The sequence below is a fragment of the Trachurus japonicus genome, chromosome 15 (genome assembly GCF_045865225.1).
Source record: "Trachurus japonicus isolate A0001 chromosome 15, Traja_1.0".
Classification (NCBI taxonomy): domain Eukaryota; kingdom Metazoa; phylum Chordata; class Actinopteri; order Carangiformes; family Carangidae; genus Trachurus; species Trachurus japonicus.
In genome coordinates this window covers 16,639,911-16,665,557 of record NC_140921.1, presented here as the reverse complement: position 1 = coordinate 16,665,557, position 25,647 = coordinate 16,639,911, and the positions used below count along the sequence as shown (strand labels likewise).

Here is a 25,647-nt window from a genome sequence, read left to right as displayed (position 1 = left end):
ACTTAATTAATGGAAGAAAAATATGTACACATATCCATGTGGGTACTGAAACATATGCACAGTTTGATGGGTTTGCACTTACACTAGGAAAAATTACATATGCAATAAAATATGTTAATAAATAAGTTCAATAACACGGATTGGTCTTCATGTTTAGTTGTACACAACACTGGTCATTTGTTTGGTTCATACCTTAATGAAACAAATACATAGGAGCAATGATTCTAGATGAACTAATCTAACAAGAGCAAATTTATGATGTTGAGCACATATTGATTTCTCACCGATCATCTGTGAATTACACCCTCTTGCCTCCAGATCCCCTTCTAAGTAAAGAGCACAGGGTGGACTGGCTGCACATAGTAGATTCATTATTTACCCACAAATCAATAGTGAACTTATGCTGTTATTGTATTACCTGTTCCTAGGTTTTCTCTGTCCCTTAGTTTGTAGTAGTTATGGACACCATTTCATAATGATGATTAAGAATATCAAATGTCAATACAACCAACAGTTTTGACACATTTATAAAATTGCCAACACCATCTAACAATGAATGTGGTGATTTTTCTTTATTTAAACGCTGGGGTTTTCTTCAATAAGCGTTCTCCACAGCAGCAACAGCCTCTTTGCAAAGAGGGTCCAGTTTCCCATCTCCACCTTTGGGGTGAAAGCACAACAAGTTGCCAGACAGTGATGGGCCAAACCTCAACCATAAAGTTAACAAAGTAGACAAATAGTCTCCGCTTCGTCAACTCACCAAACTCCAGCTGTTTTATGTGACAGGTGAAGACGAGCTCCCCGTTGACCACGAGCTCCACCATGTTCCACTCGCGCGTTTCCTCCAAGACGCACTGATGCCCGCGCCTCGACAGAGCAGCTGCAGACATGTTAGAGATGTCCAAAATTATATTTATTCAGGGGCCACATACAGCGCAATTTGATCTCAAATGGGCTGGACCAGTAAAATGATAACAATAACCTGTAAATAACGAAAAATCAAAATTTTTCCCTTGGTTTTAGTGCAAATAAGTTCATTATTAACCGCAGTGAAGTTAGTTTTAAGTTGGATATTTGATAGACATTCGCAAGCCACTCCAACATTTCATGTGCACCCGTATTACAGGCTCTACAGTAACATGGAGAAGACGGCTACAGCATGTACTTTTCAAAACCGAGCTCGGTGTGTGTGTGTGTGTCTCAGATGTTTGATTGACGGATGACGGATCCAATATCAGTGGCTGATGAATCGTGTGCAGCGTGACGCATAATTTGTGTGCCTGCATTATCCAATGCGAAAAAGAAATACCACACTTTCATCCCGGATTTACTCGAAAATAGAATTTTGCACAAAGTTTGGGCTACTTCGTCTGATAGATGAGTTAACTAATTAAGACCCACAGTGGGCTCAAATTAAATTTTCTTTTCTGTAGGCTACACCTTTAAGATGTTTACATTTAATGAACTATCCTTTTACAAAACGTTTTCAACCATCTGAAAATTCTTAAAGGGACAACGAGGAGTTTCTATTCGGTTATAAAAAAGTCTCACGTTAATGTGGATGAATCTCCGCTACCCACACTTGTTAATGGGCCCATTTTCGATAAATATATCGTTCTGTCTAGTATTTTGTTATTATTAGTGGTGGCGGAAATGCTGGTCGAGCCGACCAGCGTTTTCTTCGTGGCAAGTCATGAGAATAACGCAGCCGAATCACCGTTTATGGTCGGAACTACGACGGTACTATATGAACCTCTTTGAACCTCTATTGATGAATGAAAACATGAGTCCGTCTTGCGCTGGTCAAAGAATTTTACGGTGTGCGCGGAGGCTCATAAATGTAGTGTTAAAACGCTTCGCTTTTCCAAAACTCCTCGTTGTCCCTTTAAGAAATGTGCAATTTCAGCAATATGATGTTTCTGTGTCATTTTTAAACGTGACAAATTGATACCACGGGCCGGATTAGACCCTCTGGCGGGCCGGTTTTGGCCCCCGGGCCGCATGTTTGACATCCCTGTGTTAGACGGTCGGTCAGGTGTTTGTGTTAATTTGGCCTCAGACCACACGCAGGCGGCGGCCGACCTGCACTCAAGTGGGGGGAGAAGAAACATACAGTACCTCGGAGACCCTGGAGGCGGAAGGTCCTGTGTTGTACAACTCCGTTGGATTCAAAAGGTCCGTAACAAAGTGTCACCCGCGCGGTCGCCGGCATTGTTTGTTGTTACCTGGGAAACAACGATGCACCGCTTCCTGTCTTTCTTGCTAAGTAGCTACTGCTGCTATCATGTAACGAGTTGGGCTCCTTGCCCTGTTATTTGGTTTGGGCTGGTTCCTCCATCAGGGCGGTGTGTTGAAGGAGAGACGTGAGTGCACAGTACTTTATGTATATTTATATATATTTTGCCCAATTTGTGTAAAAAACAAACAAAGTTTCAACACAGACATTAAACATTAGGCTATCTTTTGATTCAGTGCGAGTTGTATAGCTCCAAAGTCAGTCGCCCCTTGTAGTTTTTAGACAGAGTTGGCTACTTTAAAATGCCCAAAATGTGTAAAAACAAACAAAGTAAAGTTTCAACACAGACATTAAACATATCTTTGCGTTGTCTTTGTGAGCCTCCAAAGTCAGTCACCCCTAGGCCTACTAACTTTGGCCTGTGAGTGTTTTTCCTCAGTATACTGTAGCTATCCAGCTTTTTCTGATAGATTCTGAATGTTAATGGGTTAATCATAACCCCTGTTTGATTGTTCAACAGTCTACAAAGAACTCTTTGATGATGCTTATTGATGATGATGATTATAACAATATTGCTGGTATGGCTAATGTTGGCCAAAGTTTATTGTCCTTGTAAGATAAATAAAAAGTGAATGAAGTGAAGTGATTGATAAAAATTAGTCACTGGGTAAATTATTACTGGTATTCATATTTTTTAATCAGATAACTGTAAACTAATACTGACACACTGACATGATCTGATCTGCTTCAGCATATTACGCAAAGGGTAAATGTGTGTAAGAGTCGACCATAGCCTACTAAAAAAGCTGTAGATCAACAAAACAAACAATATTGATCTGTAAACAACAAAACAAGCATACCTTTTCAGTTTATTTTTGTTTTTTAATCTTTAGCTCTACAATTTGACAGTCATAAACACAGTGATCACCTCTGTTTAGTAAGTTTTATACACTTACTTTTTTTAAACTTTACATTTACATTCTATAACACTATGATACAAAAATAAATAAATAAATTGATATTCTGCTCTTAAATTTACAAATAGTTGCTCTTAACATTCTTTGTCAAATAACCCTTTAAAATCATAGTCACTTGCTTTCTGTTTATAATATACATCAAACAGTATCTAGCATAGAGAACTGTATAAACTCAATGTCCACTGATTTTATAAAAGGATACTTTTTAGTTACACCATATAGGCTATGTATTGTTGGTGCTACAGACGACAATTCATGAGGACAGTTTACATGGAAATTGCATAGAAGACTAGTTTCATAATGTACCATAATCTTCAGAAAGTCATTAAATAGCAGCATGCAATTCTGCAAAGTGACACAGACAGACAACCAGCCATGTATCATAACTCAGAGACTACTTTCAGTTTGTCAACCTGATTGACAGGCTTCATAGACGACAGGATGCAGACAGGGAGAATGAATCTTGATTGTTTGCATTTCTTTCTTTTTTTTCCATAACATTTGCTCATTTCCAACAGCCTCAATTGTAGCAGTTAAATTTACCTCTGTCTTCAGCTTTTTAGGCCTATCTTAATCTATAGTGCAAAACAACAATCAAAAGCTCAAATTTGTCTCAAATACGTATTTATGTCTACATTAGCTATTCTGATAGACTTTTCAATTCTTGCTATATTAAACATTTTTGACAACAGCAGAAACTGTTATCTTTGATAACCAAACTCCTATATTCTCTAAGAATATAGTAGATTAGATGATTGTTACCACTCGATACATTTAACAACACAATTGCTTCACATAACATTTTGGATCACATAGTTACAGTGTACATTTTGTGAATGACTCAAGGAAAGTACATTATTGCAGCACAAAAACATACATTTAAAATCACACCACCACTTTTTTCACTGGCACTGACAGATTGCTGCTCTGGTTTACTTACGGTCTTCGAGGCCGGTGCCTCTTCCTGTGAATGAAGTCTGGGTTTGGGCCTCAACTGTAGTCTGGTCTGGTGCCTTCACCAGAACCTGTGGCAGTGATTGCTGATTCTTGGTCAAGTCAGACGGTCTTTGCTGTGTTTTATTTTGCCAGTTTGTTTCCGTTTGTGTGTGTGTCTCCAGTGTCTGAGGAGCCTTCCTTTGCTCGGCTGGATTAGAGCCGCGATTGCATTTATTGCACAGATCCCTCATGTCCAGGAGTCCCTGCACCAGACACTTGACAAATTCTGCTGAACTTGTCTGTGAGCTCTCACGGAAACTGGACACAGAGAAGATAATGTGGTCTGACTGTGGATTGTAGCACGCTCCATATCCATTTGGGACCACGGGTCCGTAGCAGCAAAACATCTCAACGGTAGTCGGGACCTGAGGGAAGAGGGACTGCTTTAGTGCTGCACTCACAGTTTTACTATTGCACTCTGCTGTACTCCTGCAATGTTTAGATTGGACTATTAGGGCATGTGTGCTGCTGTTTGTGATATAAATTAAACCTAAATTGAAATGTGATCTCATCTTATGAAAAATATTGCTTTTGTGTCAGAATAAAATCAATATACAGTAGAAATAGGACAGTTGTGTGCCCTAGTGCTCACCATCAGGCCTACTCTTAGTTTGGCACAAGCTGAGGTATCTTTTTAGACTTTAGCAAGCTCCTCCAGAATCACAGAAGTAACAAGTTAACAGGACTTGATGAGTAAAAGTGGTGACACTCTTATACATCTTTGATTGAGTATAGTTTGTGATGTTTTAAAATCAGATACCTGACTTGTAGAGAGAATGAACTGATTACTGATGAGATAGGCATCATCTTTAAATATCTCTGGCCTCTCCATCTTCAGTTCTTGTGCAATTTCACGAAGTCCCAGAAGGTGATTGTCTATTGCCATCCCTGTGATTGCCTGAAAAGCAAAATGCACATGTATGTTCATGTAATTTCTTCGATAAGCAAAGTCAAAATATTAATACTCTATATCAGTGGATGAGGGAATTACCAGAATGGTATACTTTGTCTGTGCATTTATGGCACCTTGTAACATCTCCATCTTTTCAGTATCCTGGAGAAGTAAACAACTGAGAATCAATATCAGGCTATTAAATCTCCTTTACTTACACTAAGCATAGTTTTTCATTGTGAAGGACATAAACAGAGACTGAAGTAAAAGATTGACTCACACACACTGTTGAAAGCTAAGAAAACTGACAGTTTCAATACATTATTCAAACTGATATTTTTTACTCTGTAGCTACATTCATTTAACGTGAACAGAGGCTGTAACATTCACATAAAAACATCTTACACTTGTGCTGAGCATCCCATCAGTCATTGCTTTGACAAAGGCCAGGGCTTCAGGTGTGGCTGAGCGGATGTTGTCCACTCTGCCCTCTTGAAAACGTCGTATGGAAGCGCTCTCATAGGTTGACACCAGTCTGCCGTGACATCTAGAGTAACACACAAAGAGGCAAGGAAGGTCTTTTAAGGTTTGAGAGTCCCGTGCGTTAAAGCGACAGATGAGAATCGACCTCTTTCTCTTACCGGTAGTAGGTTAACTGAAGAGCAACCTGGATGTAGGCGTCTGGGCTCATCTTCTGCTTCTTGATGAACTCTTTCCCGTAATCGTAGAATTTGTGGACGTTCATGTCCAGATTTCTCACCAGCCTGAGCAGATAAAAATGAACCCTGTTGTCATGACTTGAAAGGATTTATTCATTTGTCTGATTATACATAAAGCACAGTGTAGCCAGACCTCTGGAGTTTGTCACCAGAGGACTTGAGGAGCTTGTGAATCTCTGGAGTACATTTCCAGCGGAGTCTCCGTGGTGCAGGCAGCTCGCTCACACTCGCAGCTCTGACCAGCTTTGATGGGCTGCCAATCCTGGTGTTAAATAGGAATATAATCATTTAGTTTTTTTTTCTAGGCATAAACCAATAAATATCACATACACATTTTCCTTTTCTAAATTCCAATTATTTCATTTCTTACATGTATTTGAGGAGATACTCTGTGCACTGCACAAGGACAATTCCCTCAAATGCCGAGTGCTCACACACGACTCCACAGCAGCCGTCAGCTCCTACAACAAACTGACACCGTCATGCTACCTTCAGTTGAGTTGGACCAAACTTCAGTGCTACATTATCTAAGATTCAGCTCATTCGCAGATCCAGTGTAATTAATGTTCCCTCCTTCACATCTCATTCGTACTTTACACCCTGCAGTGTAGAAATTATTAAGAGAGGAAGCCTTCAAATCTCCAGGTAGTGGATGTTAAATCATATATTTCATTAAAGCAATCTGAATTCTTTATCAAAACAACTCCATCAAAGTTCATGCTAATGACATTTCTCAAACTAAGGGCTTGAAATCCAGTGAGAATAGCTGCTCTCCCTCAGGATTTCTTTAAATATTCAATCTTATTTTGGCATGGGATTTCTTTTTTCTTTTTTTCTCCATGGCACAGTGAGAGATGAAGCTGAATTTTTTCACATTATGTTTAAGAAGTAAACTGTTGTTCTGCATTTAAGCTGCTCACTGACCTGCATAGGTTTGTCGTACCAGCGGTTGCCACCATTCTTGGCCACTCCCCCTCCGTGCAGCATCAGCATGGCACGGGTGGTGTCATTTAGCTCGGGACCACTCGGGTCATCCAGGCAAACCAGACACAGGCAGCGCTCGATCATGTCCATAGAGTCCCTGTTAGTAGACTCTAGAGGATAATAGTTAAAAAAAAAAAAAGAATAAGTTAATTCAGTGGGACAAACAGACTTGGATCCACAGATCTTGATTTCAGAGGTTTTTTTTAAATCAGAAAATCTAAAATCACTCTTTAAACTGTACCTCTCATTAGCACACTGCGGGACTCTGCCCACTCTGTCCGTCCATCTGATGTAAGAAGACCTATAGGTGGGAGCTGCTCCTCCTCACTGTAAGCCATTTTAGCAATCTTCTCCAGCTGAGTCAAAAGATCTCTTTCATTCAGTCGGCGGAAGTTGATCACCACATCCAACACAAAGAACTGGACAGAAGTTTAGATCAGACACAAAATGTTTCAGTGCAGTGGTCCGTCAGGTTTTTCTTTCATAGTAATTCATGCAGGCATTGAGGATGTTTAAAACTCATATGATTAACTAACTCCCCTGTTTTTTTTTTTTGTTCCATCAGACTCAGTTGCTGCCATATTGATGTGTCTCTGATACCAGCAATAAACCTGGTGAGTCAAGCTTTATTATTATCTGTGTCAAACAGAGTGTGGCACTTCTTTCAATCTGAGGTGGAAGCATTGTCTAATGTTAATGCTTACTTATAAGTCTGGATGAGTCTGAAGTTGTGATTCTTGTATTTCTATTTAAAAGCTATTGCAACAGGAACAGTAAAACACTTTTCAGAGTGCTCTGAAGAAGGCCATGTGCCGAAACATGTCAGCGTTTGTTTTTTGATGTGAGCCATTAAAAGAAGTCAAATGTGAGTACTTTGTCCACCTCCTTAACTTGGCAATTTGAGCTGTGCTACCATTTTTACATTTTTCATTTACTTGATTTTTGGATTTTAGCACTCACTGTTGATCCACAACCCCAACTCCCTAAAATAAAATAGTTTTCTCTCATCTCTTATTGGTGGTATGAGCATATTTGATTGTGTTATAAGTGATCACCTTTCATTCTTCTGATATAAATGAGAGAACCTCTGAGTTTTGAGAGCTGGTGGATACAGGCTGATGTGTAAATGTTATAGATAATTAACGCAACAGGGAGGACTTGCCATTGGCCAGTTAATTACTCATTGGGAGATAAGTCAGCATTACAGTATATTAACTGTCAGACACAATTGAGTCATGATCCATATGTTCTGTTGTGACAGGGACACAGATGTATTGTCTGATTCTGTGAGTTGGTTGAAAGCACCAGAAAAACTAGTCAAAGGAACTAAACACACTGCATGTTTTCTGACCTGGTTTTTACAAGCCACGATGATGTGCTCAGGTTCTGGCATCACGCTGCTCTCCTGTGCCACCAGTGTGTCCCTCTCTGGTCCCGGTAGGCGGTAGGAAGTGAAGAGGCGATAGTACTGCTCCATGCACATAGGGGTTCCAGCCAGCTGGCCCCGGGCGTAGTCCACAGGCAGGGCACGTCTACACACAGACACACACTTACAGCTGCGTTGCACACCTACAGTATTTATTCACGCATCTACTTGTGCTCTAACTTTGTATTAACTTACGCATCAAGAAGAGTTTTGTACTCCAGAACTCCAGAAATGAAATGTGCAGCAAATCTAGGTAAGAAAAACATTGCATCATTAGATAGACAACACACAACAACATAGTGGAGTAGATAACAGAAAAATCATGCAAATTATGATACAAGCATGAAACGAGTTACGGGTTGCCTTGAACGCACCATAACGTCTTGTCAGCCGATGGAGTTAGCAGCCCCCACCCTCGTCATGGATCTATTGGTCCTCGTCCCTATGTCACCACATTCAGGCGCATCCCTCGGCTGCACACACAGCCCTTCATGCCGTTCTCTCTCCTCATTGGATAAAACTTGTAGGATACGAGAAAAGCTTTCTCCTCGGCTCAGAGCAGAGCAGAGTGACTGAGAGACCCGTGTTTCGGTCCAAACACTCTATATGTAAGTGATTGCTGTCGAAAGATATAACTATTTAAGACTTATATTAAAGGGATAGTTCAACATTTTGGCAAATTGGCCCATTGCCATAATCGCTATTACCCAGGGGGCAAAGCAAAAAAACGGACACGGAGCGTTGTAAAAGCTTTGACACCAGAAATGATATCTAGGAACTTCAAGGATTAAAACCTGGGTGGACAACCCGGTCAACTAGCTGCTGGAAAGCTACAGGGGGCCAAAACCCCTTTCTGGGGTCATTTTGCTGGCGAAATGATGTAAATGCAAATATTTAGGTACTACAATGGCATAAATAGTCATACAACTATAAAATTTGGCAGAGAGTATCTTGACACATAGGGGGAGGCATGAAAAAAACATTCTGGGGTTTGTTGCACTCAATTTTAAACTCATCAAATTCAACATCCCAAAACTCCACAGCGCTTTTGTAGACAAGTTGTGACCTGCACAACCACCACGCTATGAGATAATGACGGAATGATACGAAACGGAGCTGTTTTCGAGGTAAATACAGGGTAAATACGGAGACTGCTTGCTGAAAAACTGTCCCTGAACGCAACGCGCATCAGCGGTTTTGTATGAATTTACCTCGAAAATGGCTCCGTTTCGTATCGTTCCGTCATTATCTCATAGCGTGGTGGTTGTGCAGCTCACAACTTGTCTACAAAAGCGCTGTGGAGTTTTGGGATTTTGTATTTGATGAGTTTAATGAGGGAAACCAAGAAATTCCCTTAGCCTCCATAGCGTAGCTCTGAGCAGCCTGCTGCTGCGCTCCGCTGTACTAAAAATAGCTTACACCTACAATTAAATGTAACGAACCTACTGCTATGACTATAGCAATTATGGCAATGGGCCAATTTGCCAAAATGTTGAACTATCCCTTTAACACAAAAATATCGCTTACTTCTGCTTTAATGGAAAAGGAGAAAAAAAGATTAAAGCATAAGTAAGCGGACTGTTTGTGTTAATATAAGTCTTAAATAGTTATATCTTCCGACAGCAATCACTTATATAGAGTGTTTGGTCTGAAACACGGGTCTGTCAGTCACTCTGCTCTGCTGTAAGCCGAGGAGAAAACTTTCCTTGTATCCTACAACCTTTATCCAATGAGGAGAGAGAACGGCATAAAGGGGCGGTCCTCTCTGTACGTGCAGCCAAGGGATGCGCGTGAATGTGGTGACGTAGGGACGAGGGTGGGGACTGCTAACTCCATTGGCCGACAAGAAGTTAGCCAAAACGACCGGATCGCTTACTTCTGCTTTAATATATAACTTTACTGGAACAGTTACGGAAAAGGACACCAATAGGCTAATAGGCTGTGTAACTTCACACTAAACACAAAAGTCCCTCAAGCTGCTACTGGTCACATATGCAGCTGCAGAGTGCTGGGCAAGGAAGCCCTGATTTGAAGCTATTGAACAATGTTTGATTTATTAAACATAAACTGGTCTTTCCTTTAGGATTTATTTTAGGCTACAAGCCTGTTTCTCAGCATAGCCATTAGCCGTGTTTCCACTGCAGGAACTTCGGGGTAATATTACGGGGCCAGCCCCGTTGGTGCGTGTTTCCACTGCAGGAACCTCCCCCACAGGGCCATTTACAGGAACTTTTACAGGGGCCAACGGAGTACCTACTCCAGGGTAGGTACTCCGTTCGGCCCTGAAAAGCTCCTGGGTGGGGCTTGAGGTTAACCCGGCACTGATTGGCTAAAGCTAGAGCAGGCTCTGACGCTACCAGAAAGCACCAAAACAACCGGCATTTTTAAAAGGGGGAGCAGAAGGGGCATTAGCCTAGCAGACACCGCTGTAAACAACAAGAAAACAGCAGGAAGATGTAGACAAATGGACCGACGGTGAGGTGCAGACATTGATTGCAGTCTACGGCACCGAGGAGATTCAGAGGGGGTTTGAGTCATCGCGGCGAAATGAAAATATCAGCGCACGTCGACACACTTGGGATCCATCACGCCGCAAAACAATGCCGTCAAAAGTAAAAAAAAAAACTCAAGCAGGATTACAATCAACCGCCATGTGCACAAACACACAAACCAGAAACGCGCCTACCGCCTCAGCTCCTTCCATCCATAGACTGTAAAAAGAATGGACGTAGCGTCCGTGACGTCACCCATTGGTTTTGGGGAGTCGTTTTTGTGACTCAAATATGGCGGCCTGAACAGCGCCATGTTGGATTGGCCGGCCGAGAACCCGCCCACTGGCCTCGAAGCAGCTGTCCACGGAGCTGCTCGGACCTGTCACTCAACGTTTCCGCGCCCTAATTGGCCAGGGTTTTAACCTAATAACAGTAAAACGGTAGAGTTAAAAAAAAATTCACCCCCCTCAGAGTGTGTGCGGGGGTAGAAACTATCGATTGAGACGAAAAAACGTTCTGACACCAGGCTTTTAACATGTTTACTGAGGATGTAAAGTCGGCGATTTTAACATGGGGGTCTATGGGGAATGCTCCCTTCTGACACCAGCCCCCAGAGGAATCCGAGGGGATTGCAGTTTTTTGAACGCGGAAGTGAGCTTCACTTCTCAGACCGACAACTGCCCCCTTGCTTCCATCCTTCTTCGTTGTTGTTATGATTTTTGTGCATGTGCTTGTGACCTGCCTGGGTGACGTCACGGTTGAAACTGTCGCACAGCAATTAAGCGGCGATCGAAACTCATGACGTCGCCGCGGGGTGACCGGGGTCCTGTCTGCAGTGGAAACACAGCCACTGAGAGGGCCGAGTGAGAGGACGGTTCCTGTAGAAGTTCCTACCCCCTCCCTTTACCAGGAACTCCTGCAGTGGAAACACGGCTATAGTATGTGTTGGCCCCACCGTATATTGTTCTAATTGGTCTATACGTATCTATACGTCTGCTGACGTCTGTTGCTGTGCAGCTTCTAAGTCACGTTGTCTAGGGGTGTTGTCTGTTCCTGTTTACTCGTTGTTGTCTAAATGTCAAGTCTATATACGTTAGGGTGCAGTTAGGCTACGGTTAGGCTACTTGATGTTCCTGTTTTGCACTTGTGGTTCCTGTTTTTGCGTGGTGGGCCGAATGAGTCAGATGCTTTCTTCCTGGTATACATTGTTTTCTCGTGTACATGCAATAAGGCACATTATGAAGCATACAGAATATATGTATTCACCACATGACACTTAAGAAAACCGAATTATTGCCTTATCCGACTATAACTAGACAACTGAGTTCATGTAAACGCATTAGTCCAACTAATATTGGAGTTCTCCAACTCTGATTCAGACACCCAGATAATGCGATTGGCATTGGACTTTCAGCGCATGTGGTCATGCTCCACACCCCCCGCACTGGTGTCCAAGACAGCCTGTGGCAGAAGCTGTTGTTGTAGCGTTACGCCGTTCTTGTCTGCCCCTGGAAACCACCATGACCACGAGTGTGCACCTGATCTGCACAATAATTGTAACGCGCACATTACGTACGAGATGAACAAGGCTGTACAGCTGTAGTAGAGGAAAACTCGGCTCGTGCTCCAGTCATTAAAAAAAAAAAAAAACTCTGGTAACGACCGGGCTAAAATGTATGCGGAAGGACGCTGTAGGACGCTGTACCACTGGTCCTGCTGCATACCTGACGCGGTGCGACATTAAACTGGAATAGTTCCACGGCCAACATAGTGCTACATTCAGCCATAAAACACGTAACAGTGTGGCGTTGTTGCCTTCTCTTTTCACCGACAGGCCATCCCCCCTTGTTTGCATGACAAATAACACTAGAGCATAATCGCAGCCTGCGTGTAACAAAATCGCATTTGATCATATTGCATTATAATTGCAAATGCAATTAATCATTGAGCCCATAAGTGCAGGTGACACTTCACTCATCTTTTGTTTTAATGTTTACAGTTCTTTCTTTCTCACGTCATGTCATGCCCCCCCTTAAAAACTCTGGCGCCCCCCACAGTTTGAAAAACACTGTTGGGCGCTATACCTGTATAAAATCACAAAATCCAAGTCAACAGACTTGAAAATATAGGAATTGACACCAAGATCAATAAAATAAAATAAAAACTACACACATTAATATAAAAATAGTGATTTATGATTTGGCAGCCATCTTGAACAATGGCCGCCATCTTGGATTTTCAAATGTCCAATCAGACAAATTTGATCAGAAGCCTCTCGAGAACAAATACACCAAATTTCATGCTTGTATCATAATTTGCACAATTCCACTCAAATTTTGCTTTTATCTGCTCCACTAACATACACATATTGTACTTGGTCACTCCTTCTCATGGCACTAATTGGCCTAATTCCTGATTTATTTTGGAGCTGCTGTGTTACACTTAACGGCATAAATGCTGTATGTAAATCATGTGGTTAAGGAGCCAGTCTCAGATCAATGCCACGTTAACCAAACCACAGACTTCCTCGTCTATTAACCTTGCCACCAGTAGCCTCGCCTGGCCTCTCAGCCCTCAGGGTGTTCTGGGTAATGACCCTATCTGTCAATGTGAAGCAAGGGAGCTTTCAGGTTTCTATAATCAATCAAAGCCAGTCAGTATCTAAGTAATTGGCACTGTTGGCTATCATTTCTCAGGTCTTCATGCTAAGTGTTAACTTTTTACTAGCATGGCAGCTACAGCAAGGATCACTCTCAGTACTCGACAATATATTTGTCTGTCCTGTCATGTAGCTACACTCTGAGGTTTTTTCTTATGGCTCATTTGTCCCGTTGGTTGCAGCACATGCCTTAAAGAGTCGATGGGAGCCCTGAAGTTCTGCTGTGGGAAGACCATCGCAGGACTGGAGTTGACGGGCAGAGCCAGCCTGTTGTTCAGGTACATGTCATTCAGCCAGTAGTCATACACCTACAGCAGGAAACAGAGGGATTCACTAAGAGGTAAAACTAAAAAGTAATAATAATAATAATGGTGAATAAAGTGATAGCTCAATATGAATATGTTCATCCAGCACAAAGAAGCTCTATAATTCTGTAAATGTTTTCCAGGGGTGCAAAAGGTTTGTTCAAATCATGTTTGTGAACAGAAACATATCATAAAGTATAGTCACACAAAATGTATAATTTTCATCTCTAACTCTAGGTTCTCAGTTACATGTGCAAATTTTGACAAATACATTCTAAAAATCACTACTTGGTCTTTGCTCAATGTCATGAGCTGGAGAGTTTATTAAAACGTTAAAATAGAACAATCACCTGCAACCTTTAGTCTATCATAGTGTTTCTAGTTGTAAACAGTTTTTTTTTTGGTATTTAAAATAACTCTCAAAGCTCATCATTATTATGGGAATTCCAGACCCAGGAGCATTTTATTTACCCAGTTTGCCTTGTTTTCCCTCCTCTCCATGAGTTTGCTCTGTAGTAGCTCCCCCACTCCTCCAGGGGCTCCAAACTGCTTCACTATTTTTTGGGTCTCATTAAACTGTTCCTCTGTTAGCAGGTGCTTCATGCACCTCAGGTACATGTCCAGTGTGTCCTTCAGGTCCGGGAGCGGCAGCTTCGGCAGACCCTGATTTGTAGGGGATGAAAATACTCATCACCATACATCAACTTCAAACTTCTGACTGTCTTTTGACACATGCATTACATCATTTTACCAAGAAAATACTGTAGATAAACAACTGCTGTTTTTAACCGAGAACAACTGGCCAAATACATGTATTTTCTTATACAAATCCATGGATCAACTAATCTTTCCTGATTTCTAAAAAGCCACTTTTATGTCTTACTCTAATTAATATTATTTGATTTCATTTCTTTTATTAGTTCATTTATTTATCTAATGGTCCAGTTAATTTAATGTTGTATCAATGTAAATCACATATAAGATATTTACATCTCCGCCCCCTAAATCTTTGGAGGGCTCTCGGTCCAGGACTGGCATGTTGGCGGTGCAGAGGGGCAGTCAAGCAGGTTGATTCATGAGGCAGTCTCTGTGTCCATAAATAAAATCATATCAGCACATGAAGTTCTGACAACTGAAAGTAAGTGTCTGTCACAGTGACAAACCGATAGCTACAGTTTTAAACGATTCATCGTTGTTATGATAACAAGAAGAAATGCTTCATCTAATGCAAAAAAAAGGAAAAAAAGTATTTTATACAGTTATTATGAGGCGCACTTTGAGGGGTTTCGCATGCCGCTTGATGTTCAAGAATTTCTCATGTAATGTTAACAGGCTGACAGAATGAACATTTATAAACTTAGACAATTTACAAAATTAAAATGATGATGATATAAAAAGTACATATTTACTCACCAGCTGTATTAAACAATCCCACTCGTCCTGAAGCTCAAGGAAGGACTTAAGATCTTTTCCTCACCTTGAATCCATTTCTGGTCGAATTTCTTTTAAATTTCACGACTTTAATCCTTAATCATTTTAAACATCTTTCAGTCTCCGGGAATGGCAAGTGCACAACTCCCTCGCTGGCTCAGGAGAGAGGCTGAGATGGTACCTCACCCTCCTGGCAGGCAGGCTCCTCCCAGAAGTCCTGCTATTCGCCGAGAAGTTTATTTGGCACTTCACATTTTCACCCCACCTTATTTAGACGCGGACTGAACGCCTCGGATGCTCACATGTCGCACCGGGGAGCGATTAGGATGCATTTTTCCGTGGATTTCTTGCTGGAGCTCTTGCTTCCTCTGGAGTTCTCAACACTTTTGCTTTTGGGCGCATTCACCTCACCTGGTTGATTTGGCGTTGTGCATTTAATATTGAGTGCAAAGATTTGCATTCTTCAAACGCTGATGCTTTGATGAACTGTTTATTTTAAACACAATATCAACCGTAGGATCCTTTAATAAATGATATGCCCTTTCCCAAAAAAATCTTTAAATCAGGAGAAATTACCTTCTTTATATTATTATATCTGTAATTTTGACTCTTTTAAGATTTCCAATGTGGCCTTAATGAATCAAATTTTAGATGATCTAATTAATTCATTAATTCATGTTCATAGGCTGAAAAAAATCTGTTTTACGTGGACAAGTTGCGTTTTTATAAATATAACCATATTTATTAAGTATCATCATATTATAATGTTCTTTTTGTTTGTGTGGAATCCAGAGAAAAATAAACTTGTCGTATACCGCAATAAATAATCTATTTTATTGCCTGAATAAACCATTTCCATAAACAGCATCATTCACATAATATTGATTTAATTATGTACATGAATATACATGTATGTACAGTCGCAGATCATACACTGAGGCTATGCATTCCAGAAGTACATCATCCAAAATAAACGAAAAAAATAACAAGATTTCATTTTTCCATCTGGTTTTTCTTCTAAAATTGCAGTGTGACACAGTATTGCATATTGAGTTTATAGCAGCACAACTCTCGCTAAAGGAATACAGGTTACATTAAAAGACGCATACATTATAATTTGTCCTCTTTTGTTGTTAAAATACATTTACACATAGTCCCTGAATACAATATGAGTCGGTTTCTATTACAGTGATAAATAGCCTACTGTTAATGAATAGAATAGACATTTATCTCGACAAATCTTTCACAATACTCTCACTTTAACATGAACAAACGCCAGCGAGCTCCTTTCTACTGCAAAAGCTTGAAGCTACTTGATTTGACAATATCCGTGGGGACTGTCACCAGAAGCAGTGAATAATTGTCGTTACACAATCCTAAACGTGTTATGCAATTGATCAGACGGGATGCACACAACTCTACATGGGCACTTTGATAGTTTTACACTCAGTCAAAGGTCTTTTTACGCATAGTCTCCTCCTGAGGATTCCTCTGAATAAGACCGTTGCGCGAAGGTCTCAGTGCCGTTCTCGTCGATCGTTGTGCACAAACCCTTTCTCTTCTTCTCCCGTTCCTCCATCTTAATAGTATCATACAGTCCCGTTGGGCCGTCTTCCAGGAGCATATTTCGCTCGGAGAAAGAAGGCTTCATCTGTGTGACATTCTTCAGCAGAAGGAGCGCCGGTGCGTAAAGTACATTGGCGAGGCCCATGCCTAAGTTGAGTTGTACAAAACCCAGGTCGTGCACTATCTTTCCGGCCACTATGGGCCCGAGGGCATAGGCCACGCAGTATGAGATGTCCGCGATAGCGTACACACTGCCATACACTGAGACGTGTCGCACGTCCACCAGGAATGCCAGTGTTGGTAGGAGCGCCGTGTCCACGAAGGCGATGCCAAAGCAGATTCCGCACAGCGGGATCATGAGCTGTCCAAAGTTTTTACAGGCTGGCACAGTGCAGGAGCTCGCGCCTATGAACACCATGCCTATAGCCCCGTAAAACCACTGGAGATGAGGGTACTTTGCTGCTAGTTTGACAGTGAGAAATACACCTAAAACATGGGGGAAGAATGCAGGAAACCATGTCATGCCGATCTCCCACTGGCTGGAGTGCATGTTTTCCTCCATCCAGTTGGCGATGGTGGGCTCAAGGAAGGCGAGGGGGATGTTACAAATTGTCAGAGCACCAGCCACCACAGCAATGTAAGGATCAATCATCAGTTTATACATGGGGGTGCCCACTGGCATGTTTTCTCTCTCTCGGTTAGAGAAAGGTTTCAGCACAGTGAGGCACAAAACACCATCAACGAAACAGATGCAGGCCAGAATCAAGAAGGGCACGCGCTTCCCTGCAAACTCATAGAGGACCCCTCCAAAGGGGGGCGCCACCAGACTCCCAAAAGAGATGAAGGCCAAGGCAATGCCCAGAGCTTTGCTCCTCTCCGTGTCCTCCGTGTACCTGTCCGCGATCAGGGCGATCCCTGAGGTGTCCGCGAAAGCCGAGCCGAGGCCCTGCATGCTGCGCGCCAGGAACAGGGTCGCGTAGTTCTCAGCGAAGGCAAATATGACGGTGGAGAGAAACATGACATTGAGCCCGATGAAGAGCGGGATGTCATACCCGACCCTATCTATAAACGTGCCACTTATCGGGTTCACCAGAAGCTGCAGGATGGCTTTGGAGGCGAAAAGAACACCTATCTGTACGTCGAAGTTCCCCTTGGCTACTGTGTGGATGGTGCTGTTAGTGGAGTTGATGTGGTGCACTGTAGCCTCTTGGGCTTTGTCCGCTGCCTTTTGTAGATTTTCAAGGTAATCAGGTATGATTGGCACAATTACCATGTAAAGCATATTGTCTAACAAAAGTGCTGTACAGACTATTACTAGAATAATCCGTTTCTGCCGCTCTGGGTCTTTGACTACGAGTTGTTTAGTTCTTTCACTCATCTGGGACAGTTTGGTGGCGGCTGATTGTGCGAAATTAGTGCCGTGTCCCCCCGTGGTCTCCTCCGGCTCCATGATTTTATCCCTCTCTTGCTCAAATCTTATGGAAAAAAAAGAATAGTCGCCTTCCCCCACTCGATTTGTTTATAGAATTATGCACACTTGGTACATTTGTTCTGTCTTTTCCCTTCTTTCCTTTTCTTATCCAGCGCCGGGAGCCCTACTAATGAGCTAGACAACTTTCCTCTGCGTTACCTTCTTCTCTGTCCCTTGCGCCGTCCGTCATCGCACGCGCATTTCCACTTTAGTGACTTGGACCCGTTTTATCCCCGTCGTCCCTAGTTGCTTCATTGTCTCATATCCCGTCATTCAGGTGACGCGCTGGTCCCGGGCAGCACTCGCAAGTTGGGGGGAATCACCTGCAGCTCACAGTGCCGGACGGCTTCATCGGCGCGCTCGCTGTTTAAGGTCCGTCTGCTCTGCGCCCCTCCGGCTCCCAGACGCTCCCAGCTGTCTCCAGTCACCTGTAACGCTGCGAGCTAAGTCATCATTTCACATCAACCGGACCGCTTTTTGTCGGCCGTGGAAGGAATACACACCGCAGTTTGTTGACTCCCATAGGTGTCCCCCTCCCCCTTCACATCTCCGGCTGTGACGCACGGTCCTGCTGCTCTCCAGCAGATCTTTTATGCTAATTAAACTCAAAATCCCGAGTGCACACTGCTGTCCACTCACTTGCTCCGAAGCAGAGCAGACGATGCTTGCTTCAGTTGGTGTTGTACTTCTCCTTCTCAATTTTACACGACATTTGTCAGCAGTTTTAACTTAGAAGTCTAAAAGTAGGACACGTTTACAAAAATCTGTGCTCGTTGAGCTTTTAACTAATTGTGAACTCGGTGACAGGAGGAAACCTGCAGCTTTCATTGACTGATACAAAGAAACACACATACTTCACCGCATCGTTCAGTCCAAACTGTTTCGTTTCAGCACCACACTCCAGCGGACAGCTCCACAGAGGACGCACTAAAATCTGGACTAATAAAACTTGATCATTTTCTTTTCCCACTTTCCCCCTTTTTAATTTCATACGTTCTTCATTTCCAAACTTAAACACTGTTGGTCATCAGGGAGGTGAGTTTAGGTTCAAGATGCGCATCACTACATTGCTGAAGTGTAACAGAGCAAAAACCACCGAAAGCTTGAGACAGCAAAGACTGATCGTGCGCTCTCATCTCTCTGTGTGGGATATCTGCGGACGGAAGAGAAATAACTTGGTTCTTTCTCTTTGCTTTGGAATCACGTTAGACTCAGATCTTCATATTTGCTTTGTTGAAACTGAGAAGTTCATCCTTATCTAAATTTTTACTGCATTATTTAATTACTACTTTTTCTTCAAAATTCTTTCTTATGCACGAAGTTGTGTTCAGTTTAACTTAAAAAAACACTTTTTATTTATGTCCTCTGAGCAATTGTAGATATAATTTTATCTGACCACCAATCACAACTCATGTCACATTTTAAGAAAAATCCAAGAGATCGTATCTGTTCCTCCTCATGAGGATGCATGAAATGAGTGAAGTGGGTGTTTAAAGACAGACGGACATCACCCTCTACTGGTGAGGAGAAGGTTCAGCAGCTGTCGCCATCATCCATTGTATTGTACCACATGTGAAAAGCAATCTACTAATGGAGTTAAATAATTAAGTTTAAATGCAAATCGACCTCTTTAGAAAAGTTACTTGAATTGAGTATCACAGCTGAGCCAGATTTCCTTCTATGGGTTGACTCAAGATATTGGCACTTAGAATAGCAATACCATTTAAAACAGAATGGTTGGATTGGAAATAGTTTTTAATTTAATCACTGCATCACTGCAGGGGCAGTGTTTTCTGTAGTCTTTCTCTATTTATTTTATCTTTTTGCTTTAGTTTCAACCTTTTTTCAGAATGAATCAAACTAAATGGCTTATCAGTTTCTGCAGAATACCATGGATTGATGATTATAACAGAGACAGAGCAGTATTGACATCTAGTGGATAGAGAATGAATTGGTCAGGTAAAGCCCTCTAACTTTAACCCTAACCCTTCTAGATATTTTATTCCTTATCTGAAAGTTGTTGACTTGTTTTTTTATTTGGAAAATGCAAACAACAAAAAACATGTTTTGATGTTAATTGATTTCAAAATGAGTAATAGTAATTAGTGCATTAGCCTACTGGTAAATTAAATAATGTTTTCAGAAATCCATTAACTGGAGATACAGTATGTGTGTTGACACCTTTAGTTCCCATGATGTTGCTTGAAGTAACATGATCTCTCTGTTGGTTTGGTCTTTGGATGCAGTGTTTGGTGTGTCCCTTTTTCAACCAGTAGATGTCCTCATATCCTCATGCATTTCTAGTAATGCTATAGGATTTTCAACTTTATAGTTGTCACAGTACAACAAAAGCCAGCTTCAAGGCCACCACACTGTACCTGGTAGGGAGTTCTGTTTATCAGCCCAAATTGTACATTCAGTCACTGCCTAAGAAGAGGCTAACTATACTGTAAATTAAAGATACTGTGAGAAATCAGCACAAGATGATGAGGTCCACGTTCAGTAACTAAAAACACACAACCTAGGACACTCAAAAAACACAATGATCCAAAAGTTCTGTTTATTCATCCATAAAAACAACGAAATGCCCAGAATGCCACAAATACACAAAAAAACAAAATACAAAGATAAGAAGACCTCAACATGGCACCTGTAATCAGACTTTCGAAACATGCAAACACCACATTTGTATCCTCCTCCTGGCTGTATGGTGAAGAATCAGAAGAGCAGAACAGAATTGTGTGTGTGTGTGTGTGTGTGTGTGTGTGTGTGGGTAGGGGGTCCAGGCAAGAAATATTAGGAATCGAACCAAAGCGGCTCAAAATATTTCTGTGTTATTTTTGGATGAAACGTTACATCACATTAGTGAGAGAACAGCTTTGATAATCACATTTATTTCCCCCAGTGAACATACTGTAACTGGGCTTAGGTAGTGGTTCTCATTCACCAGAGAGACTGCTGTGCTTGATCTCTCTATTTCTTTTTTCTCTCTCTTTCTCCTTTTCTTTCTCTTTCTCTCTCTCTCTCTCTCTCTCTCTCTCTCTCTCTCTCTCAGAAAGGGGAAAGAAAGGGCTGAGAGACAAACACAAACAGTCAGTATCCACACATTTCAGTCTGAGTGAACCTTTTCAGCTGTTTTGCCGGTCACCTCTTTATTTAGGGAAAACAATCTGCTTTTGGTACAATGTCCACTTGACTCATATTGAGGGCGGAGTCAGCACTGCCCTCATAACTGAATTTGGCTGTGTTAGGGGATCAACATTTTTTGCTGTTTTCCCAGTGATTCTGCTCTGATCTGATTTGAAACTAGCTCAGGAGATTCAAGATCGCCATGTAATCTTGAGTGGCTGCCAAAGTATTAATTTCTAGCGGCCGCACAAAATCCCAAGCCGCTGCAGCCAAATGCACACAGCCCGAACACCAGAAATAACCCTGAGGCACTTGAATGATTACAATACGAAGGGTATAGTCAAATCTGTAAATAGATAGATGACTCTACATTCATAAAATTAGCAATGGGTTGCCTTCTGCAAGAGAGAGAGACAGACAGGTTTGTAAATGCAGATTCCTCGATTATCAGAGCTATCAAAGTTCACATGCTTTGCATTCCAGCTGTAGTTGACACTGGTGGGAGCTGTACTGGAAACATTCCCTTATGTGTAACAATACCACAGTGGTACGAGTCAAGTGTTACATTTTACATTAGTAAATGTAAACTGAATGCCAGCAGTGCAAAGTGAAAGCAGTCATTGTGAACTGGAATAGGTTTTCTGAGGAGGGAAAGGAAGAAGAGGAGGAAGGAAGAGCAGGGGGAGGAGAAATGTACTCAGAAGAGTGGAGTTTATGTCTACTGTTGGATAAAATCTGCAATTTCATGCTTCCAAATCAGTTGAAAAAACTCAGGAAGGAGAATGGGAGAAAGGAGGGTGGAAGGAAAAAAAAGAAAGACAAGGAGGAAATTAGTCTGAAAAGAAAACCAGGCTGTTTGTCAGAGCTCCTGAAAAGTTTACAGTTTGGTACATTTTGGAAAAGTAAATTCAACAGAGAAATGGTCTGATCTAACAGTGACAGGTGCAGATATTGTCAGACAGACATCACAAAGAAAAACTGGCAACATATTGGTATGCGAGCCAGTCTAGTCTCAAAAGTAACCAATCACAACAGAGCTGGCAACACTATCAAATACTTTCATATAAGATTGTGTCTACAGAATCCAGTATTTATCACTATTTTTGTCACTTCCTTATAGAACACATACATACAACATGTACAATTTATTTAATTATATCTAATATTTATCTATTTTTGTCATGCTCTAGACTTCATTTTGAGTGTCTGGTATTGTTGTCCAGCCCTACTCTGCTCTGATTGGTTCCGTTTTAGAGTAGACTGACTCCCGGTCTTGCAATTTGTTTGTCTGGACTTGCTCTTCTGTGCGATGTCTGTTTGACAACGTCCGACAAAGTTAGTCTGTTACAATTTGTGGTGTGCAGCTCTTTGTCTAACTCTTTCCTTGAGTGCACTTTTTCAATCTACCATCCTGTTAAATACTCTCTGTTTATCATGATGACACTGTCCGCTGCTTTGGTCCAACCTTTAATTAGATTTAGCTAAGAGCACGACTGTGCATAACAGAGCTTCTAGCATGACAGAAGAGTCACAGTATGACTTCACAGTTATATTTTATGAGCGTATCTGATGTTAATGATGTACTCAGACACTGCAGTAAGTAAAAAAGTGCAGCCTTCAGATAAATGTAGTGGGTTACATTACAGTGTTATAACAATATAACTGACTCCAACTTGGTGTTTAGCATGTGTTTACACCAATCACTCTCTGTAAACAGTCAAGCTATAGATACATTTATATAAGTGTCCTGTATTTAAGCTCAACAACCCGGTGCAGATAAAAATAGAGAGCAATACAGAATTAAATATATGTCTATATTTGTTTAGAGGATACTGCATGTACTGCATTAAATATAAATGTTGATTGATAGCATAATCCATGTTGCTGAATGGATTTAAAAAAAAATCGTACCCATGTGTGAATTATACATTCCTTTGATCAAAGTGTAGTCTAGCTGCTCGTCATGCTGACTGGAGAGTTTCATAACGTCAAAGTGAACAGAGATGTGTACCCTTCAATTTTAGTAACTCTGCCACCTTGTAGGAAAACAGCATTTCCTTTTCCACATCCTCAAAAAAAAACGATTTGTTCATTTTTAATTTTAGGTGAAAAACATCTACGGGAAAGGAAATAATGTTACGCATTCCACTTGAGCTTGGCTGGAATATATTTGATGCCATGAAATGATCTTAACCTCTCGAGTGTAACAGTAGAAATAATCTCAGTGTCATTTTCTGTTCAGCAAAGCTGCTCTATTGTGTATTATATGTATTTGTGTGTGTGTGTGTGTGTGTGTGTGTGTGTGTGTGTGTGTGTGTGTGTGTGTATTTGTGTGTGTGTGTGTGTGTGTGTGTGTGTGTGTAAGTCAGTGTGTGGATAGTGTGAAGTGGTCACAATACTGTCCTCCCTATACTGGTCAAAGTGAGCGGTTTAATGAATTAAAACAGCGATTTCTAAAGAGCAGTGACGCACAGCTCCACTCTAATCCAGATTACACAGGCACACTAATCCTGTAAAAATACTGTTTCTTTTAAACAAATATGTTTTTTTGTCTCATATGCAATATGTTAGGTGTGTATAGTATGTTATTGTTGGTTTAAGATTGAATGTGTTTACAATGTTGCCACATATTCATGTTGTTTTACATGTAAATCACACTGTGTACAAATGGTGTGATTTCCCAGGTTCAATGAATTGATTGGAAGAGCAGCTGTGTTCAGCATTACCACTGATTGTCCTGTGGCTGCACAACAAGAGCGTGTGTGTATATACCGTATATGTGTGTGCGTGTGTGCGAGCGTGCGTGTGTGGATGCAGTCTTATGGGTTAGGGGTTATATAATCGGCTTCACATCTGACAGTCAAGATAAGTGATGGAGTAAAGGAGAGTGTGGTCGACCCGAGGCAGCAGACTGACATTTCACCTCGTTTTTATGCTCGACCGAGCCTGAGGTCAACCACGAGGTGTTGAAATTACCATCTGATTCTACCAAAGATGGAAACTAAATTATGAACTCCAGGTTGGAGAGACTGTTCACCTCAACGTTCACTGAGCAGTAGGATTTCAGATATAGCTGGTGATATGTTTTCTTAATGTACAGTATATCTTTGCAATATTGAGTGAGATCTCTTTACATGTATAGTATTTTTTGTATCTGCAGGTTGTATAATGAGATGATAATAATAAAACAGGGCAGTGTGAGGCAGAAATGTATTTTTAGCCATGACCAAAAATCTGCAGACTAATGCATAAGCCTAAGAAGATTTCAGATATTTTGTAGTTATTGAGTAGTGACGTGTTATGACGTGTAACATGTAGTTTCCTGTTGTAGCTGTTATTAATCTATCCACTGATCTTTATCTTCATAATTGCTTGCAATTCTACAACTGGCCAACCGTTAGGAAATACGGCGTAACATTTTATTAACAAGTGAACTGTTATCTACTGCACTCCAGAGTCAGGTGATTCTCCTTATCTAGATTGATACATTCACTTGGTTACTGAGGCTGATAGTATCAAGAGCATTCACACAAAAATCACATGATCTGTGTTTTGTTGTTGATTGGATTATTATTATCAGTATTATCCTGTGTTACGACCATGGTCATCAGCCGCTGTACTAGTATTATAGTTTATTCTCCCTAGTTTCTCAGGGAGCTGCTGATTCTGACTCTCTTTCTGAAAACAGTCTTCCTAACTCTCCCCAACTCTCTCTTTTCTCCGGCACTCGTGCTCATGTTGCTGTGTAATCCTCTCAAAAAGCCCATATGAAAACTTCATTGGTTGACCAGACATAATCCTCAGTGAACTCTAAGTACCTGAATATGTTTGATTGTAAGAGAGGGGAGGGGAAGCCGATAAAAAAAAAAAAAAAAATCGAACTGGTCTCCTGCCAGACATTTGGATTCAAAGTATAACATAATCCAGCATCTGATGTAAATCTGTGGCCAGTGTGGCTTAAATAATGAAATCTGTGAACATAATCTATGACGACAACTCATTATTGAATACTAATAAAATATAAGAAAAGTATATTTTTTAAGCATCACTAAGCATTGCAAGCCTTAAACATTGGTTAATGTGTCAGGTTCAGACATGTTAATTTACTCTGTAGTCCTAGGGGAACAGTGAACCACCATTATATTAAAAGAAAAAAAAAGGAAGGAGTTCCACCGCACACAAAGGGGTCATATAAACACTGATTATTTATTTAAAAAGTCAAGCAGCAACGCGTTTCACCCATGTGGGCTTCATCAGGCTTGATTTATTCCTGACACCACCGGCACTGTGTGCATTGTGAGGTTCTAATCTGTGCTGTGCAAGGCAATCTCCTCCCCACCATTATATTAAACGTAAACTTTTTT

At 41.3% G+C, this 25,647-nt stretch overlaps 3 protein-coding genes across 3 annotated transcripts; all 3 read right to left on the bottom strand.

The window, feature by feature from the left end:
- Positions 1-529: 529 nt before the first annotated feature.
- On the bottom strand, positions 530-2,257 carry c15h10orf53 (chromosome 15 C10orf53 homolog). Its single transcript, XM_085799997.1, has 3 exons — positions 2,119-2,257; positions 761-880; positions 530-660 (listed from the first exon to the last, which is right to left on the bottom strand). The coding sequence occupies exons 1-3, from the start codon at positions 2,210-2,212 to the stop codon at positions 596-598; spliced, it is 279 nt and encodes a 92-aa protein (XP_085656123.1). The 5' UTR covers positions 2,213-2,257; the 3' UTR covers positions 530-595.
- A 1,730-nt stretch (positions 2,258-3,987) lies between these two features.
- chata (choline O-acetyltransferase a) lies at positions 3,988-14,420 on the bottom strand. The gene is given in 14 exon segments (XM_085799994.1): positions 3,988-4,574; positions 4,970-5,107; positions 5,201-5,263; positions 5,507-5,648; positions 5,743-5,865; positions 5,954-6,082; positions 6,191-6,291; positions 6,745-6,914; positions 7,046-7,223; positions 8,156-8,336; positions 8,426-8,479; positions 13,571-13,689; positions 14,158-14,375; positions 14,378-14,420. Coding segments are annotated over 14 exon segments (2,088 nt in total). The 3' UTR covers positions 3,988-4,145.
- Positions 14,421-15,932: 1,512 nt separating this feature from the next.
- slc18a3a (solute carrier family 18 member 3a) lies at positions 15,933-18,975 on the bottom strand. Its single transcript, XM_085799990.1, has one exon. The coding sequence runs from the start codon at positions 18,131-18,133 to the stop codon at positions 16,580-16,582; it is 1,554 nt and encodes a 517-aa protein (XP_085656116.1). The 5' UTR covers positions 18,134-18,975; the 3' UTR covers positions 15,933-16,579.
- Between the last annotated feature and the right edge of the window lie 6,672 nt (positions 18,976-25,647).